Raw genomic sequence first — 20,677 nt, forward strand, 5'->3', positions numbered from 1 at the left:
TTTTTTTAGGGTGTGAAGGAGAGAAGGTACTAACAAGAAGTTTATAATTTGCATGCTTTTTGCTACACAAACTAACAAGTGATAAACATAAAATAAATTTTCTGATTTTCTTTTCTAATCATACTTTCAAAGTGATTAGAACTTCACAATCCTTTCCCTTTTTAAAGAAAAACCTTCATAAGACTGTCTATTTTCTTTCCTTTAAAGGCAAGTAAAATAGTTTTATTAGGCACATGAATTATGTGCTTCGAGGTGTTTTGAATCTTAAAATGATTATATAGAAATGTAAGAATCATGATAGTCTGTCCCTGCTTAATAAAAATACTAATTGGTTCGAGTGATAAGGAGATCAATTTGTTTTAAGTAAGATTTTGATTTCGAATATTATGAATGAGAAAAACAGATTTAAAAAAGTTTATTTTTTTTTATGGGATCCGATCCGACTTGATTCCTGATTAATAAAAATTTAAAGTGATTATCAAATACTAAAAGATCTTAGATAAAAAAAAAAAATTAATTAATAATAATTGTAGTTTTGTAATCTATATTTTTTAAAATAACATTAAAAAAAGTTAATAGAGAAATTGTTTGGACTAAACATATTTTGTCTCTTAATTTTTTTTTGTTTTTTAATATGTCATAAAAATACGTGTTAATTTATTAATCTTAACAATAAAATTTAAAAATTTCCCTAAATGCAATAATTTCTCTAAAAAATTAACAATCACCAAAAAAAATTTTCGAGTCTTCTCCCTGCATAAAGTAAGCTATTATGATGGAACCACCTTACCAACTTTATTTTTCCGTTCACAATTATTCTCAACTAAAATTAAAAATATTGTTGATTGATTGAGATATTTATTTATTTATTTCGGAAAGAATTAACATAGAAAAGCATCTTAATGTGGAAGCTCCTACACTAAATTTTAAAGTAAAAAGTTTCTCGAAAAACATAAAAGTTCCAACTAATTCAAATGCCTAATCGATCATTTTACCGTAAAAATTTACTTCTCAATAAATGAGTGGATGACATAGTCAAATCTCTCCAGAAAAACTCATTAATAGCATTGAACAAATGAAAATGAATACCATATCAAACTCCATGATCATGCAGAATCTTTTCAATTTCAATTTTCAAAATCCCTGTAAAGATATGGCAACCTAAAGGAAATTTAAACAGAAGATGTTTCTTGACCTGTTTTTTTTTTTTTTTTTCAAAACAAATTACATGGTTTTTGACCAATTAGATAACTTTAGCTCTTTTTTTTTTCTGAGTGAAACAAAATTTTAAGTGGTCCATGAACTTAAATCTACTGTTATTTCTTTATTTTTTTACAGTTTGGTTGGTTGAAAAAACTTTATTTTATGCAGTGAAATACAAGTCATTCCTTTCCCGCTTGACCAGCAAAGCCAAAAACACCTTTCCAGAGCAAAGTTAAAAAAGGAAAAAAAAAAAAAAAACCTCAGTGAGTCACATAAATCTTTAAAGCTTCAATTTGCACCACATAAATCACAATCTACCCCCTACCCAAAACCAAGGCCACCGACTCCAAAATTTAAGCACCCAAATTTCATTTTTATATAATAAAAACAACACCAACCCTCCGTGTATTGTCTCTTTTAGTCCCCATCTCAGGAGTATATATATGCCATTATCAACAGTTCAAATTTTCTTTTCATGAATAGGCCCAGAAGAATTCGATTCATAGATGGTATCCTGGAGGTTGTTTTGCTGTCGAAAGGATATATCCATCATTGTTTGATACTGTGAATTAACTCAACATCCCATTTTTAACTTCTTCAATTTTTTTTCCCTTCCAAATTTCATGCTCCAAAGTGGATGTTGGTCTAAAATTTTTGCATGCCGGCCAAGGTTGTCTTTTAGCTGTAGCCTTTAGGTTTTATCCCCACTACAGCATAAAATCTTAACCTCTTTGTCGTCCCCAATAGTATCGATGAAAGTGAGGGTGCATATGTACTAGCTTGACTATTGGCCGGCCTGATAGCCCCTCACTTTCTTTCACTCACAAATAAGAAAGAGACCCTGTTTGCTTGGCCTGCACTGACTTTTGTATTTTCCATTGTTTGTTTATTGCTCCTTTAGCAGTTGGTTTTACTTCTTTATATTCCACTTGTCTCCCTATTTCTCCGCCTTTCTCTCTCCGCAATTCAAAATTTCCTTGTTCTTGATATATAAATCCCACTTTCTGCACTGTTTGTTTCTTCCCAGGAGGATCCAACAGTGTTTGAAATAGAAAGTTTGCATTAACTTTCAAACCATGGAGAGTACAGCAATTAGCTGTGATGATGAAGGAAAATGGGAAGCTGAGGAAGAAGAAGCATTGTCATTGTGTGATTTGCCAGTCAATTTGATTAAAGAAGAGAACCAAGTCCAGCCAAGGAATGATGAAGCTGGTGAATCCCAAGCAAGTAAAGCAGAAGAAGATTTTAACTTCGGTTCATGGGGTGGCTCTCTTTCTACAGAACCAGAAATGTGCGCAGCTGATGACGTGTTCTTTAAAGGCCAAATTTTACCCCTGCGTCTCTCAGTTAGTTCAGATAGCGGCCTGACAGGGTGCCGCCACGATAGCCAGAACACTGGCCGCTGCCTCTCAAGGTCAGAGTCCATGGATCATGGATCATTAAGTAGGTTCACACGTATTGGTAGCAGTAGCAGAAGCAACAGCAATAGAAGTAGTCATTACTCAACAAGTAGCAGTAATTCCATCACAGTTACAGCAAGAAATTTCAATTCAGTTGTCAATTCCAATTCCAGTTTCAATTTCAAGTCAAAGCCAATTAAAATCACAAACAACTTCAGCACACATCCAAGTCCCAAACCCCAGATAAGATTGTCCAAAACTCGGCCAGTAAATGTCAGCAGCCGAAACCAGAAATCATCAATGTGGGATTTTTTCAGGTTAGGTTTGGTTCGAGCACCAGAACTTGAATTGCAAGACTTGAAAGTTCGTAGCAACAACACTAATGCTAATAGAAATTCGGTCAGCCGAAACAGCAGTTGTAATAGCAGTAACGGCAGTTCAAGCACCAAGAACGGCACCAGTAAGATTGTTGTTAACATTGGTACTGAAGGCGCAAAGAATCAGCAAGATTTGAAGAAAGGGTTCTTAGAAAAGAGAATAGGGTTGTTTAGTGGATGTAAATGTTCAGTTAATGCAGTTGAAACAGTTCCACTGAACAACATAATCATCATCAAAAGTAACAAGAACAGCGAGAAAGAGAAAGCAATGTTGCATGCCGCCATGAAAGAGAAAAAGAAGCTGCTGCAAGAACTGAAGATAAGGAAGAACAGGAAAGAAAAGGAAAATGAAAAGCAAGAAGGGAAGCAAGCTTTTTCACGTCATCGAACGTTTGAATGGTTAAAGGAGCTTTCACATGCAAGCTATGTTGATGAGGCCTAAAGAAAGACTCATGAACAATCCCTCGCATGCTTCCTTTTTCTATTCTTTCATCATTATCAACTTTTTTTTTCTTTTAGTTTTCGTTTTATTTAGATTAAATATTGAAATACTTCAAAGTGCAGGCACTTGTACCTATAAAATCTGTCTCTCACCGTCTCTTGAGAGATTTGAAGTTTGAGAATTATTTCCAATAAATTTTCAAATTCACATTTCTGATATAAATTAATGATTGAAAAATAGCAGCAGCCGTGATGGGAGGGGGGGAATGATGACCATGAGCAAATGTGGCGATGGTGGTGGAGGAGCTTATCATGATTAAAGTGTCAACTTTGAAAGGACACGAAAACGGCAATTCGTGACTGTCACTAAAGCCTACAACCACACATAAAACAGAGACGCAGACACAGAAAGGAAAAAAAAAGGTTAAAAACATGCAATTTTGCCCAAAAACAAAGCAAACGTAAATATTGAAGGAAGAATCCAATAATTCTTTCCTTGTACTGTGTTTTTGTTCTCAACAATTGGACAGCATATTCCACGCATGAGAGTGTTCATCTCCATCTTTAATCTATTTCTCAATTATTTTCAGTCTTTTTTTCAGAAAATGTCCCTCTTTGTATAAACAATTGAAGAATTTAGGAAAAAGACAATAATGTTTGCCTATGTTGATATGTTTCAAAGATTCAGTCGCTGAATATAAGAACAAATTTTCATGTGTTGAGTTTAATTCCTCGTACAAAAAACTTGAGTAGTTGTCTAAGTTTAACCATAATATTAGGCTTTTTTTTAGAATCCATAATGGAAATGGGTGTTTTGTAAGTTTTTCAACAAGGGAATGTCTGATACAAAGGAGGGTTTTCAGCTTCATCTGCTGTCACATTGGAAGGTAGTCAGTACTCAAATAAAAGCTTCATCTGCAGTTACTTGTAATAGGCTAAAGGCTTACCTATACTCCAATAACTCCATTGCCCGTGGCGTAGACAAGTTTGTCTCGAGAACATGCTGCGAGTAACCAAGAAAGCCGCTTGCAAGGACAAATATTAACTGATTCTGTTTTCTATTTCCATTGATTTTACCTAAAGCGTGAGTGGTGATACCTGTTTTTTCTTCCATTTCTTCTCCAACACTAACAAAACCAAATATCTCCACTCTCAGTGGAAATTAAAAGGAAATCAACTTTCAAGTCAATTACTTGGTAATTAGAGAAAGCTTGTTCTAGACTTCTAGTGGAACGAAAAATTCCATGAAACTTTTTTACTGTGATTACATGTTGCAATTACAAAGTTAGAGAAATTAGCTATTGGTTTTGGTGTGAAATAAATTGTTGGTTATTTAATTATAGTCACATTTTAAAAATCATCATCTAACTATTATAATTTTTAATTTAATCATTAAATTTTGACTATCCAACCATTAATCTCTAACTATTAATTGACATATGTGGCATTTTAATCAAATACCATTGTTTCCTTTTCTTCATAGAGGTGCATGTTTCTTGGGGTTCCTTTTTAGACTTTGGATTGCTTAAAATGTTTCAGGTAAAATAAAAAGAAAAGAAACTACTAATCAAAATAAAATTGAAACCAAAATAACATTTTATATTAATCAAAGCCAAAATTTTGGTTAATTCAGATCTCTGGTCAATTATTTAGAGAAACAAATGTTCATTTTTTTGTTGGTTCAATTGCTGTAGAGTTTGCATAAGAGCATGGAGGGTATCAGCAGAAGTAATAACAAAAATGAGTTTGATGCTCTGCCTAGGACAATCAATGTCATAAAATAATTATATTCCACACAACTTAACAATGCATCTAGTTCCCTTTGTGCTAATAGATTAGTCAAGCAGGCCGCTATCCAGAACAAAAATGGAGGAAATCCCAGATTCTATTTCTATGTGAACTGCTTGGCATATGGTAACTCGGGATTTTTCTTTGTTTAATTTGATCAACTCCCCATGTGACTCTATAACAGTGTTCATCCGCTGGAAAAGCTCAGAAGAGAGATGCCAGCTAGAGCAGTCACCTTTGTTATTTTTCCACAATGAAATTTGTCATTCTCTTTCTTATAAATCTCACCCTTTCTTTACCGATATTGGAAATTGACAACTTCAAATTAAAATCTCACAATCAAACACAATTTTGCTGAAAATGCAATTAACCCAATTCAAATCTAGCAAAAGCTTTCACATATTATTCAAGCCAATATGTAACTTCACTGTACATGGGGCTTAATATAAGACAAAGGCCTAGATGTTGTTGTTGTTTGTTTGTTTGTGTGTGCATGCGTGCGTGTGTTTTTTTCTTTTAATGCTAAGCCAATCGAATTTATTGAAAATTAAGAGGTAACAAGACTACCAACACCGCCTAAGAAAAAACAAAAGATGAACCACCAAGAAAAAAGCAAAGGCCTAGTTCACTTTTGGAATAGCGAGAATGCAGACTGAAAAGCCATGTCTTCTTAATTGTCCAACACTAATTTATGAGCAGTTGAATGTCAAGCCAGATCCTTTCAGCTTCTGTTCCATTATCTGGTCGCGGTGGCTTGCCATCTGGGGTGCCAGGTAGTTGCTCCAGTCTCCAACTTTGCCTTTCCTAAAGAAATCTTTGTTACTTGCCTGATGAGCACCCAGCTGCTGCACCCCAGTATTATTCACCTGCAAATTGCTAAGATTTTCAAAGCTAAACAAATTTACTATTCTCTCCACTACCCCTGCTTCTTCTTCCTCCAAGGAAAATGGGTACCCCATAAATTCTGCCAATTTCTTCACATAAAATACTGAATCTTTTAACAGGTCTTCATATTTCAGGAACATTACCTTGTCTGGCCGTTCCAACTTCCAAACTTGCCTTCCAGTATCCCAAAGTATGTTCCCACCACGGTCCAAAAATAGATTTCCCTTCACAAAGCAGCTCCAAAGCCTCCTCTATAGAAATGGGCCGATTTTCCTTGGGCCTTCGTTTGGCTGCAAAATGAAACATGGAAACAAATGTATCCTTTGGTTCTCTGCCAAGATAAACAATTTTGCAATCGGAATCATGCACAGATTTTGGCAATGAAGCGTAGGGAGCGTGCGTGGCAATGAGAGGGATCCCTGGCTCACGTATGTAGGGCTTGTTGTCTGACATTCTCTCTAATGTAGGCAAACAGTCATGCGGCCCTTTAAACAGCAAAGGATTTGCTGTCTCGTCGAAATTGTGTCGAGTCACAAGTGCAAAAGTAAGTGCCTTAATCCAAGTGGTGCCACTCTTAGGAGCGCTGCAAACAATGATATCACTCGGTTGAGCATTGAAGCGTTCTTGAGCAAGCATGATACCTTCCAGGAAATAGGGGATACACCAAAAGCCTTGGTATAAGCGGAAAGGCTGGATACTTCTCCAGCCATTCTCCTCCGGAAGGTTTAATATGGTTTGCCGGATTCTTTCCATGGCTTTTGGGGAGATAATTACTTCTTCCCTCTTGAATTAAATCAAATTTTGTTGTGCGGTCCTGTTTAGGACACACCATCTGTGTCAGGAAAACAAGCGGTACGTTGACGTCGACTAGTCAGCACTAGGGCTGAACCCAATTAATAGGTGGGCTTTACGTTATTCTGATTTTTCATAAATCATGTAATTATTTAACAAATAAATTTCAATATTTCTCATATACGATAATTTATAACTGATAAAATCATGCATTATCACAATTACTTTTTAATCATTTTATTTAATATATAGAATTATGACTTTACTCTAAGATATAAATAACTCTCCATCTTAGCATCTTTTTAAAATACACTCATAGCTCGCGTAAATGATGTTGAACATATCAAAAATTCATTTATGGTATCTCAAATAAAAAATTTCTTCCTTTAATTAAATTATATATAATTATATGTGATAATATTTTTTAAAAAATTTTTAAGTTTTCTCCGAAAACCTTTAAAATTGATGTTGATGCCTCACTTCATTATCAAGCTTTAGGTCATTTTTAGTCGTTGAATCATGTCTAATTATTGAGAGTGGACTTGTAAATTGGGCAAACATTTCGATTTCGGTTTCAGGGTTTTTTTTTTTTTGTTTCAGATTGTTTTAAATTTAATTTATTTTGGATTTAAATTTTGATTGTTTTAGTTTAGGTATTTTAAGTTGATATTTGATTATTTGGATTTAGATATTTTGAGTTCAATTTATTAATTTTAAAAATAAAATAAAATAAAATAAAATAAATTGTTTAATTAAATTTGAAATTAACTTTAATATAATTTAAACTAGATATAATAATACAATCTAAAATAATATGAAAAAATCGTATAATTTTAGAAAAATATATTTGGCGATACAAAATTTGACAAATGTAAGACATAAAAAATATTATTAATTAAACTATCTGATAAGAGTACCTTATTAAACATGAAAAACATATTTATTATGTTTAACATGTTTAATAAATTTTTATATTTATTTTAATTTAATATAATAAGAGTATTTTAAACCTTTAATTATAATATATAATTACATATTTAATATAATTATATAAAAATTAGTTTAAATATTTATTTATAATACACATTTAATATATAATTATTTATTATATTAATAATATAACTATTATATAAATAATTATTTTAATATAATTGTAGCTTATTATATAATTTATTTTAAATTACATGATTAAAAATTAATAATATGATTATAATATAAACATAACGTATATGCAAATTAATACCTTGTTTTATATATATTTTATTTTAAATCATATGATAATTGATATTATCTATAATTATACAAGATTATATAATTTATTTTAAACAATAGATTGGTATGTAAGTATACTCATAATAATTTATTATAAATTATAAAAAAATTATAAGTAACATAATATATATAATAGTTTGATTTAGAAATATATATATTAATTTGATATTTTTAATAATTTTAGTGAGTTATTATTTGTGTTATATTTATTATTTAAATTCAAATTATTTTCAATTTCGGATTGGTCAAATTGGAATTATCGACTTTTGTGATCAAATCAAACCGGACAGAATTCGTATTTTAAGTGCGTTAAACACGTTTTTGCGATTAGAATAAACAAAGTGTAATTTGAAGCTTTAACCAACAGCCAATAGAGGAAATAATAAAAGTGTGAAATGAAGGGTAACTGGGACCATGTGTTGTTAGATCAACTTTCCTCGGTCCTCCTTCCGGGACGTATAGGATAAAGTGATAAATGCCATTGGTCCACCTTCGATTGTGTTCCTCTTGCAATCTTTTTTCTTGTCGTTTTTATGGAGAAAGACCTCGACAGTGCCTAGCCAAATTATAAGGCTATTACATGTTCCTCTAAAGCTTGGCCCAATTTTATTAATATTGAGGTAGTTAACTTTCGCTTTCACAATTTAAAGCTTTCAGGCCAACCTGAGATTTTGTTGTGTGTGGGAAATTTTGCAAATACGCAATAGAACCAAAAAAAAAAAAAAAATTAATGGTGGGGAATTAGCTCATCAAATTGTTGTTAGATAATAAACATGCTTGTTTAATTATATATAATATATTAAATTTGATAAATTAAAATACGATAAGATAATATGATATAGATAAAATATAAATAAAAAATATGAAAATGATACGATTTAAAATTTTAATAATAACTATATATGAGTAGTAAAACTAAAAATATATATTTTATATTTTCATATCGATATAAATTATGTTATGTAATTTTTATATAAAATATAATATAAATATATGAATTTTAATATTTTACATAATATAAATATACAAATCATCTTATTTATAAGATACCTTTAACATAGTTTATTGAAGGATTAATACCCGTTTGTAAATACTTTAGCCTTTAATAATACTACTTTTTTCTATGCACCAACGAATATTTGTTGCTAGCTTTACTTGCATTGCCAGGAAAAGCATCTCTATGCACCAAAATGCACGCCGCATCTCGTGCCAAAAGGATATTGTTATTTTCAACATTGATTTTTATGCATTTGCTTTTCTACCAATACTTGCTTTTCAAATACATGTAATTTAATTAAAAAAAATAGTTTAAGTGAGATTCATTTTATATTTATATTTCATTATAGAAAATATTAATTAAAATGATATTTAAAAAAATAATGCATTAAATATAAAAACTTTTTATTAAATAGTATTTTTATCTTTGTTTTTTCCAGATCCAAGAAATGACAAAGTTGCAAATATTGAATTAAAGTACAAAGAAATAAATATAGTCAATTATTTTGTAACCTACTTATTTAAAACTCCTTTTGGATCAGTTTATTCTCTTAAATAAAAATAAAAATAAAAAAGTGATATTAATATGTTTAGTCATATGTTCAAGATTGATTGTGGGTGGCTTTAATCCAATTTTATGATAAATGTATTTAATTATATATTGATTCATTTATAATTTTAAAATTATTTAATTATATTATATTTAGAAATTATAATATAATAGTTGATTTAATTTAATAAATGATTTTCAGAAAAGCCGTTTAGCAAGAGCAAAGGACAAATTATTAATTAGGATTGAAAAATTAAAAATATCAAAAATTGATTCGAAATGTAAATATATTCGATTCAATTTTGATTATTTTTTTATTCAGCTCAGATTAATTTTAGATATTAAATATATATTAAATTTATATCAAATTTTAAATTAAAAATTAAAAAAATTAAATCAAATCTAATTATATATATATATATTTAATTTTTATATATCTTTTAAATTTTTATAAAAAAATAATTTAAATCAAAATCTATTTAAATATATTAAAATAATATATAAAAATAAAAAAATTTTAAAAATCAATAAATCAAATTAAATTAAATTAATAAAATTTAATTCGATTTAAATTAAATATAAATTTTATTTAAATTAAAATTAAATTTTAAAATATTATAATATTATTTAATATTTAACAAATTTAATTCAAACCATTACGATCGTATCATTAATTAACTCTCGATCGGGGAACATAAGTCCAAAACCTCAAAGTTGCAGCTACCACACATCAAGACGAGCCCTAAGTGCGATCTCTGTTAACCAATTCTCAAGTACCAAAACTAAAATGGGTCAAAACCAATTCCACACGTGTCATTGCACATGCCATTCTAGATAGCAGCAGGTCGACGAATTTCGATTTGATCTGATCCTATTATAAGATCGATTTTTTTTTTAATTCGAATTTCGAATCAGATCGGATAAATTATGAAACAATCGAGATCGAATCAGGTTCAGGTTTTAAGTAAATTCGATCCGACTCGACTCGATATTATATAAAAAATTATTTTTAATTAATTATTTAATTTTTTATTTATATATATTTTATATAATAATATTTTTAAATATTTATATTTTAAAAAAATATTTTATTAATTTCAGATCGAATCAGGTGGGATCGGGTTCGGATATGAAAAAACAAAAAAAATTTCAGGTAGGATCAAGTTTGGGTTTATTAACGCATAAAGTCGGGTCGGGTTCAGGGCGAGCAAAACCCGCCCCGAACCCTACCCGATGCCAACCCTATTCGTAGTGTTAAGGCTATGATAGTTTTGGATTTTACGGATAATAGAATCATAATGATATTATCTAATATTATTTTAATAATGTGTGTATAAATTACCTTATCAAAATAATATTAAAAATAAATAGTTTATAGATTAGACATATAATTAAGGTATTTTAATCAGTATTCAAGACTCTGATACCCTTTTGGTTTAACGTCAAATTAGTAACCTGATTTTTTTGAAGATATATCTTTCACTATAATAGTTTATTTCAGTACGTTTTGGTACAATAACTTTTATTTGACTGAGAGAATGGATCAATGATCTATTTAACAATTTTATAAGGTATTGGTGCAAAGGATCTATAATAACTGTAACAATTATAAAGCATACTTAACTTGTATCACTATAAACTATGAAATAGATAAAAGAAATACGAATTTGAAATTATAACTATAGAAGAAAGAAAAAAGAATTACCAAAAGAGAAGAAAGTTTTTTAACTAAACATATTTTTTATAAAGAAAGATTTATTACAAAGAAAAACTTTTTAGAGAAGTTTTTTTATGATGCCTTCTTGGAGAAAGAGCACATTATTTATACAAAAAATAAATAAATAAATAGTAACATAATAAGACGAAATCGTGATTAAAGTCATAATCTTACAAAACACTTGATATAAAATAGACTAGACATAAAATTGATTTAAGTATATTTAAAATTGAAAGAGACTTGATATAAAATAATCTCGTGTTACTATTAACCTTTGGAGTCTTTGGAAAGCATATGGAGCATTATCACATATAATTATACATAATTAAGTTGGAATATGAAATCTTTTGTTTGAAGCACTATTGAATTTCTGACTTGATCATTCTGAAAAACTTTCAAGATGTTAGAGGATTAGACAATCGTCTATCCATTGAAATAGGTTTTGTTCAAAATCATTATAGTCTGAATCATAATTTTAGAACAGATGACTATACAGCTGGTGTTCAAATCTCACTCGAATTATGGAGAGATCTTCTGCATTTTGCCAATAAGGATAAAAGTGAGTTAGTTCTGAAGGGATGTAAAGATCAAAATTAATAAATCTCTAAGAAAAGTCACTCCATAGTTATTATAAATAATGCAAAAAGGGTTTTTTTTTGGGGTTGAATGAAGACGAAAAAATACCAATTTTCATAGGATTCTGTAGGTCAGGGCCAGCAGCGTATTCACTGACGACCATGTGCGTACATTTGCTAGAAACTACTATTTTGTCAAGTAAAACTAGTTTTATCCATCGAGCTACTTTAAATGTATTGCTACATGACTATGTGATATCTTTGGAAGTTGGGTAGTGGATGATAGGTACTGGTAGTGAATATTCATCTTAAGAAAACTATTATTTTGTCGAATAAAATTAGTTCTGTATTAAGCTTCTTTAAATGTCTTGCGGCATGACTATGTGATTTCCTCACAGTTCTATCAAGATCTGGCAAACTCTAAAAAGGCTTTGGAATGTCTTCAACAAGTTATACAAATTGATGAAAGGTAACTTTGTCCTTGCTTTCTTAGTCATCATATCCCTCCTAGAGCAGTGTGCTTATTTTCCAGACTAAATTAAATTGTTTGATTTACCTTATCTTTAAACTTGATGTCATTAATCTCTTTCTAATAGGTATTCTAAAGCATGTCACTTACGTGGGCTACTACTTCATGGGATGGGAGAGCAAAGGTGTGTTCAATCAACTGTGTTTTTGTGAATGGTTTAGTTTTCTCTGATTTAATATCATGTACTTAATCAATCTAATGATGATACGGACCGTCTGTGATATAATTGTTCTCTGAAGTGCAACTGTCGCATGGCATAAGTATCCTGGTGTTTAAATATTTTGTTGATCCGTAGGATGGCCTAACTGTAATTGAAGCATCCGCTATTTAGTATTTACTGTCGATTGTAGTTGTATAGGTCAACCATCAATATTAGTTTTTACTGATAATCTTTTGTTACTTGAGGTTGTTTCTTTGTTAGCACTCCTATTTTTTCATCTGTGCTTAAGTGACTAACTTTTACTGCTAATTTTTTATTACTTGATCTGTTCACTTGAGGTTGTTCTTTATTAGCACTATCATTTTCTCATCTGTGCTTAAGTGACCCTACTTGGCTGTCGCAGGAAGGCTATTAAGGATTTATCAATTGGGTTAAGCATTGAAAACTCGAATATTGAGTGTTTGTACTTACGAGCTTCATGCTATCATGCAATTGGAGAATATGCAGAGGCGGTAAATAATGATTTTGATTTAAGAAACTTTGTTTGGTTAGATTATAACACTGCATTGATTGCCTTTTGGCATTACTTTACTAAACTAAAATTTAACATTCACAGGTCAAGGACTATGATGCTGCACTAAATGTTGAACTGGACTCAATGGAAAAGTTTGTGCCTCGATGCTTGGCTTTCTATCAGGTTTGCATGAATGCAGACTAATATAACTTTTTCCTGAAATTCCTTGATTAGTTTTTTCTTTCATATGTTTGTTTTCATTGAAGGAATTATTAGCTTATTACTCACCTGTCACTTGTTATTGGTACTAATCTTCACCTAATAAGATTTCGCTTCTACTCGAACCTGTAAGTAAATTCTTTTTACTTGCAGATGGGTAAATGTGGCATGTGCATGGATTTTCTGCGTTTTCCTTACTTTATGTTTTCTATATTGTAGTGGATGGCTTCTTATTGTCTGAAATTCTTTTCTATTCTCGACTTTTGGTTTGTTTTAATTTTTATACTTGAGGTGTGTCTAGGCACAAAGTTTAGGTGTAATGCAGCAAAAGAGCCTCTCTCACCTTCCAAGGTTAGGTGGCTTATATTAGGGATCACGCCTTTTTCTGGGTGTCAAACATATTGTTTTGAAGCATATGCTCAAGAAACAGTAGCTTATAGTTTAGTTGACTGTCTTAATGATCATCTTTATTTGACAATAGTTCTTACTAGCCTTGACTTGTATGTGATAGGGTCTCTGAATTTGAAATTCTTCATTTGCAGAAAGAGATTGCTTTGTACACAGCTTCCAAAGTCAACAGTGAGTTTTGCTGGTTTGATATTGACGGGATATAGATCCACTGTTCAAGGTAATAATTCATCGTGATAGTCACCATTGAACTTAAAGCTCCTCGTTGCGTGTGTGCATTTGTTTTTTGTGCCTTTCTTTTTGGCTTTAATGTTGTAAGAAAAATTAACAATCTTGTCTTCCATGGCTTCAGTTTGCCATCATTTTAGGTTGTATCATATTTTTGAGAAACGAATTACTTTGCGATGCTAAATATATAATAAGGCAAATTGTTTAAAACTTCAATATGTTTCCTGGTGGAGATTTTTCTCGTCTTTTGGCCTTTAAGTTTCTTATACTTGTTCTTATGCAGGAGTACTGGTGCAAAAGGTTGCACCCCAAGAATGTACGTGAAAAAGTTTTCAGACAACCTCCATTGCATGATTCTCTGACGAAGGGAAAGCTTAGAAAGCAAGATTTTGCTGTTACAAAGCATAAGACTGCTCTTCCACTGGCGGCTGACTCAATTGGCAAGAAAATCCAATATGACTGTCCTGGTTCTTACCAAATAGGCGTCAGGTGATTAGTTTTGAGAATAATTCTAAAGTAGTTTTGGTCTTTTTCTTTATTTGATGCCCTCCCCCACCTTCCCTCGATCCCCTTGGCTCCCTTGAAAGTCAGTAAACCAATCCCCCTCAAACTTCGTAAAGATTTTCCCTCTTTCTTAAATTTAACAGGCTTGATGAAAAACTATGAAATTCTATTCGAAAGATGACAGATCTTACACGTTTGTTTCAGTTTGAAACATTCTTAAAAAGTCTGTGTACAAGAAAGAACATGGATTCCTATATGATTGTATGTAAAAAATAACGGCAAAAAGGATGTTGGAGGTTTTGTTATAGTTGCTTTCAGGTTTCAAGCACGTCAATGTGTGTACTTGCTCCACTTTTTATTATTATTCTGCCTGGATGCGAATCAGAAAAATCTCATAATAGTGCCTTCATAAAAGAACTACTTAGTTTGTCTCATATCTCAAGTTAGGTTTGTTTGGATATATGTTAATTCCATTGAGATTCTGAGCAAACTATGTGGCTTTGTGATGCTCATGTTTTCTTCCTCCCACATTTCTTCCTTGAAAAAGGAAAATACAACTGAAAAGCTTGCCATTGAGTTCCTTGTTTCCATGATTGCCCTTTGTTAAACTGCTTTCCCACTCTTACTGCATTTTGGTTTATTAAATATTTTTCATCATGTGTTATGTATCAGCATCGTATGGCAGGATTAGCTGCAATTGAAATTGCGCAGAAGGTGTCAAAAGCATGGCGTTCTTTGCAAGCGGGTTGGAAGCATTCTAATAGAAGCTCGAAAAATGGTAAGAGGGTCCGAAGAAGGGTCAGTATGGCTAGCCAGAACAGAGGTGGTGCTGATTGTAGTACAAGCAGTTCTTCAGAAACATCAGCTTCTTATTGCATTACTGAAGATAGATCATCTAGTCGCCTTATGATGTCATGGCAAGATGTTTATTCAGTGGCTGTCAAATGGAGACAAATTTCAGAGCCTTGTGACCCAGTTGTGTGGGTTAACAAGTTGAGTTCTGCTATCTATACCCTCATTACCTACAGAATTATAGCAATGTTAAACATTTAATGTTTACCTTATTGTTTGTTGGCATCTCTTGTGTTATTTATCCATTATAGATTTTGGCCTTGTCATCTACAATTTCTCTGCTATCTTGTTCAGGATTTTTTTTTTTTTTTGTAAAATCTTAAAGCTGCTTCTTATTTGTACTTCAAGTGTGCTTTTTGTTGATTGTCTCATTTTTTATATTTGGTTTTCTTCCCAACAGTGCATAGATGTCCCAATAGGTCATATATGCAATTACTGTAATTTAATGCTGCATTTATTGCAGTATGGGTTGGATTCAATTCAGAGAAAATGTCATAGTTCTACTCATGGGATCATAGATCTCAATATAAACCAACTAAACACATGATATGATGTTGAAAATCCCGGTTATATTTATCACCATTTTGGTACAAAGGAGTCAGATCAGCATTTTGAATAGTTTCAATTCTTCCAGAGGACTTCACACAAAAATATGTGATTGTTTACTGAGCTTGTGCTTCCTCTATTTTGCTATTCAGTGAAGAGTTCGATTCTGCATTTGGTTCTCACACGCCAATGGTCCTTGGACAAGCACAAGTTGTTCGCTATTTCCCAAATCATGAAAGGTAAATATCTGGTTTGATTCATTAACAACAGGATTGTTATAAATTCTCATTATTTGGTGATATTGCAGAACATTAGATATAGCATTTGGCCAGTTGCATTTTTTGGAACATAATCTTCATGCAATTTGAGTTTTCAATGATCTTTTATCCTCTAAAAATTTGAAGAAATAAAAATATACACTTTTGATTAATTATATTCTCATTTGTAAATCTTTTTTAGAATTAGAAAACTAAGTCTCAGTATTCTGGTTAAGACTGTTTTCAACTGTCCTGTTCCTCAAATTTTCAGTAAACCAAAGAAAGCCTAAAGAATTTTTCAAAGATCTTTTATGTTTTATCTTATGGAGTCTATAGTTCTACACGATATGACTTTTAAAGTCAGTTTGCGGCTGATTTTGAAGTGCAAATAGTTTTTGGACATATCTACCTTTATATATGGAAATTTCATGTATATAGCAATATTAACATACCACTTGCAGATTGTGCATGCCAAATCTTGTGACGATCTTTATGAACTTGTGGGTGAGGACTTCTGGTTGGCTACTTGGTGCAATGGTACAGCCGTTGAGGGGTAAAGATTCCAACAACTTAAAAGGATGATCTTGGAATCTAAAGCTTCTTGTTACAACATAGTCATGACATAACGCTGTTTTATTCTTATTTCAGGAAACGGCTTGAAGGTACTAGAATTACCTTAGTGAAAATGTAAGTCTTTGTCAACTTGTTTCTTTTTATTTCTTAAATTAATTTGTTATACTTTTCTTTTTCTTTTTTAATTAACTTTTCTGGTTGAAAAACATTGAATAATTCTCATAGGGGGCAGCGTGGATATGAATTTGCAATCAGAACACCTTACACACCTTCCAGATGGGAGGAATTTGATGCTGAAATGACAATGGCATGGGAAGTAAGTTGCTCTTTATCTCAAACATGGGCCAATAGTCGATAATTATTAGCCAGACTTAGTCTATCAATGCTCTTCTTTGACAAAAATGTTGTTGCTCCATGTTTACTCTGACTATCTCAGATAATTTCATGCTGATTCTCAACTTTAGCAGATATGTAATTGCCATATACATACAACTCACAATTGAAAATGGCATGAAAATGAGTTCTATCATCTTCTGGTTTCTTATTCACTTTGTAGACCAATCTGTTCATGCATTGAAATCCATAAAATGCTGGAAGTAGCAAAATCCTAATTTTTTTGTGGTACCTCATGATTTATAGCCCTTGCCTTTCCTTATGCTATTACTTTTAAGTATCTTTTACTCTTTTCTTCTATTTATTTTCTGATTGATTGTGACATTTGAATTTACCAACTTGTGGATTCGCGGGCCATTTGCGATGCTTATTGTGGTGAAACTTATGGTCCACTGATTTCAATGTCTTTGAGAATGTGAGAGAAGCTATTTTAAGAATGACGTATTACTGGTATGACATGTGATATCAGAATGGAAATGGCTGGTTTATGTTTTGACAACATCAAGATTTTTGGTGCAAATAATACTTGATTGCTTTTCAGGTACAATTTCATGCTACTCTCAAGCAGCACTGCGGTAGTTGGCTTCGTTATTTTGCTTGGATTGTTTCTTGCTGCTAATATGGAGTTCACGGGCAACATTCCTAAAGGTGTGCAAGTTGATTGGGAAGCCATTCTGAACTTTGATCCAAACTCCTTTTTGGATTCTGTTAAGAGTTGGCTGTATCCATCCATAAAGATTTCGACATCATTGGAAAGATTTTCCGGATGTAGCCTCAACTTTTTCAACAACAGGATCAGTTGTTGCTGCTCTGAGCTCATATGATGATTGAACTCTTTAACTCAAACACGTGGCTGAAAAGTGGTTGAACATGTATGATTGTTTCCCTCTTTCTTTCATCATTTTTGCATGGCTCAATCTTTATCTTCTTAAAATGGCATATTAAAACCTTGGGTTTTTCTTTAGAGGCATTATTAAACATTATGAGTTAGACAACTGCAATTAAATGATTTGAAGTGAATACGATTCATTCTATGATTTGACCGGTAGATGGTACGAGGGAAAGATCAAATTTAGGGCTATAGGAGCAGCCAAATCACTCCCTGATCATATACGTACTTTTCTAATCTCAACTTTGTTGCAGAATTATTGCCAGCACAAAAGCAATTTGTGCTGTTGCTCGTATATGGGAGTGGGTTTTTCGGCACGCTCATAGATCAACAACCATGGATCGTGTTCATTTCAAGGCCAGATTTCTTTGTCTCGGCACTGTCATCTGCTGCTGTAAACATGTGTTGTTTGTTTGAATGTTTTGAGCAGCATTATAGAATAATAGAATTTGCAAATTCTTGTAACCTTTCTAATTATTTACATCAAACAAATCTGGCTTTTATTAAATGTGATAACATATGGATAGATATCATTTCCCTGGCAGTACCGTTTTGTTTTAATAGATTGTGCGGGAAACAAAATGAAAAAAAATAAATGGAAAAGTTGACTATCACTGCTTGAATTGGTTGTTCTATATTGCATTTCTTCATTTCTACTCTTGTTTTGTGAACAAAAGAAAAAGAAACCTATGCAATATAGGAGAGTTCAAGCTTAAAATCAAATTACTCTATTTCGTATTAAACAAATTCCATTATCGTCAACAGTCAATGTCGTCTGTTAATAAAATGTCAAAAGTAATGTGATTTGTTTGATTTGTTAATTAAATGTGGGACATTTAATTTCAATAATTAGAATTCAATTATGATAGTCTTAAATACTAAAAAAAAATTTTCATTACCAACTTTTCTGACAAAACAGGTTATTTTATTTTGATAACTACCAGCCCAGCTCATTCATGAGAAAATTCCAAATAAATTTGGCTGGTTGATCATTTTTATTCTTCTGCATAGATTAAAGACTGGCTTAAAATTATTTGTGAAGATATTGTTTTTAAGAAGGTTTTGTAACCAAATTCAATCATTTGAACGACTCCAAAAAGTAAATATCCCTGGGCCATGGTTGCCGGGTGGTTCTCTTGATGGGGGTTCGTGCTGTTTTACCAAATTCCATAATTGTTAGGTTTGATAGAAGGCTGGAGCCTGTATGCATAAGTAACATTAAGCCATTCAAACCAAACGTGTGGATCTTATTAATGGTATAAATGATATATTAATATTTATAAATTATTTAGATTTGATTAAGATAAATTTTAAATTCGATTCGATTATTATTAAGTTAAACTAAAGTTCGAGTCACTTAACTTCTCAAGCTAGTCAAATTCAAATTTCTTAATATTTAACTCAAGTAATTTGTGAGCTTAATTAAATTTTATATTTTAATATATATTTATTATTTTAATTAAAAAATTATTGTTTTATTCTTATATATATGTATATATATTAATTGAGCTTGAGTTCGAGCTCAAACTTGAATTTTAATATAAATAATTACGTTTAAAGTCGAATATGAAGATTGATCTCATTGTTTTATTTGATAAACGAGTTTAATTGAATGAATTTGAGTAATTTAATTTTTATCTTGAATCGAGCTTAAAATTTAAAATTTGATCTAATTTGAACCAAATTTCGAGTTGAGATCGAGTTTAAATTTCTCACTGCATCGATTCAGTTTAGCTTGATTACATCCTAGATGTAGCATCCTAACCTAAAGAGATATTAATTTATACAAGGTGACCTGAAACCTAGCCCATGATTTTGGGCCTGATTTTGAACACAAATTTGAGCCTTCGGCCCTGCTAATCCAATGCAATATCCAATTTTTAAAGGGCCTTTGGGCTTACTTGCTCGTCAACGGGTAGTAATGTTTGTAATTAAATTTATTTGTTTTGTACAATTACTTGTAAAAAAAATATTTAATAATTTTAAAATTTAAATTTTTGAAATTTGTAATTTTTTTAATATTCAAACTGCATCTTCATTTGTAAGTTAAAAAACAATGAAAGACTTAACATGATAGTTTCCTAGAACTCGGGCATACAAAAATTATTAAAGAACAAAAAAGAAAAGAATATTGGTATTTTTTTTGAAAAAGAGTTTGGTTGTCATACGGGGTGTAATCGATTGAGTTTGAACTAATATAATACCAAATTGAAGTTTGATTCCAAATTTAAGACTCAAAATTTGGCTTGAGCTCGATCAAATTTTATATTTTTAGCTCGAATTTAACTTGAGATAAAAATCGAATTACTTGAATTTGCTTAATTATGTTTGTTTAAAATATAAAAATAAACTCGATTTTTATATTAGATAAAAATTCAATTATTTTTGCTCAAGTTTGAGATTTTTACAATTATTTTTTATCAAACCTAATATAATATTATATTTTTGAGATAATAATAATAATAATAATAATAATAATAATAATAATAAAGCCCTGTGTCACATGCTCAACATCACGAATCTTTTTCCCATTAACATTAGAATAACAGAATAGCAAAGATCGCCTAATAATTTCAAGGCAGAGTTAAAAAGAGATGGAACTTCACCAA

General features: G+C 31.1%; 2 protein-coding genes and 1 pseudogene across 6 annotated transcripts; 2 read left to right on the forward strand and 1 right to left on the reverse strand.

The window, feature by feature from the left end:
- Positions 1-1,284: 1,284 nt before the first annotated feature.
- On the forward strand, positions 1,285-3,624 carry LOC111316438 (uncharacterized). Its single transcript, XM_022918388.2, has one exon. It carries the CDS (start codon positions 2,280-2,282, stop codon positions 3,420-3,422), a length of 1,143 nt encoding a protein of 380 aa, XP_022774123.1. The 5' UTR covers positions 1,285-2,279; the 3' UTR covers positions 3,423-3,624.
- Positions 3,625-5,592: 1,968 nt separating this feature from the next.
- Positions 5,593-6,990, reverse strand: LOC111316189 (cytosolic sulfotransferase 17-like). Of its 4 annotated transcripts, XM_089753833.1 has the most exons (3): positions 6,523-6,990; positions 6,238-6,384; positions 5,593-6,054 (listed from the first exon to the last, which is right to left on the reverse strand). In XM_089753833.1, the coding sequence occupies exons 1-3, from the start codon at positions 6,845-6,847 to the stop codon at positions 6,029-6,031; spliced, it is 498 nt and encodes a 165-aa protein (XP_089609959.1). In that variant the 5' UTR covers positions 6,848-6,990; the 3' UTR covers positions 5,593-6,028. The 4 variants fall into 4 exon arrangements, with proteins under 4 accessions (XP_089609959.1, XP_089609957.1, XP_089609956.1 ...); XM_089753831.1 differs by having other exon boundaries at positions 5,593-6,051; positions 6,238-6,979; XM_089753830.1 differs by having other exon boundaries at positions 6,238-6,978.
- A 4,915-nt stretch (positions 6,991-11,905) lies between these two features.
- On the forward strand, positions 11,906-18,765 carry LOC111316439 (suppressor of RPS4-RLD 1-like; annotated as a pseudogene). The gene is made up of 14 exons (XR_016333122.1): positions 11,906-11,980; positions 12,395-12,465; positions 12,593-12,649; positions 13,089-13,197; positions 13,302-13,382; positions 13,961-14,046; positions 14,338-14,543; positions 15,231-15,555; positions 16,081-16,195; positions 16,675-16,766; positions 16,862-16,900; positions 17,012-17,629; positions 17,721-18,051; positions 18,323-18,765. The product of XR_016333122.1 is annotated as a suppressor of RPS4-RLD 1-like (transcript).
- Positions 18,766-20,677: the final 1,912 nt, after the last annotated feature.

This window comes from Durio zibethinus, chromosome 24, assembly GCF_047325235.1.
Source record: "Durio zibethinus cultivar Kanyao isolate XHJ-2024 chromosome 24, ASM4732523v1, whole genome shotgun sequence".
NCBI lineage: Eukaryota > Viridiplantae > Streptophyta > Magnoliopsida > Malvales > Malvaceae > Durio > Durio zibethinus.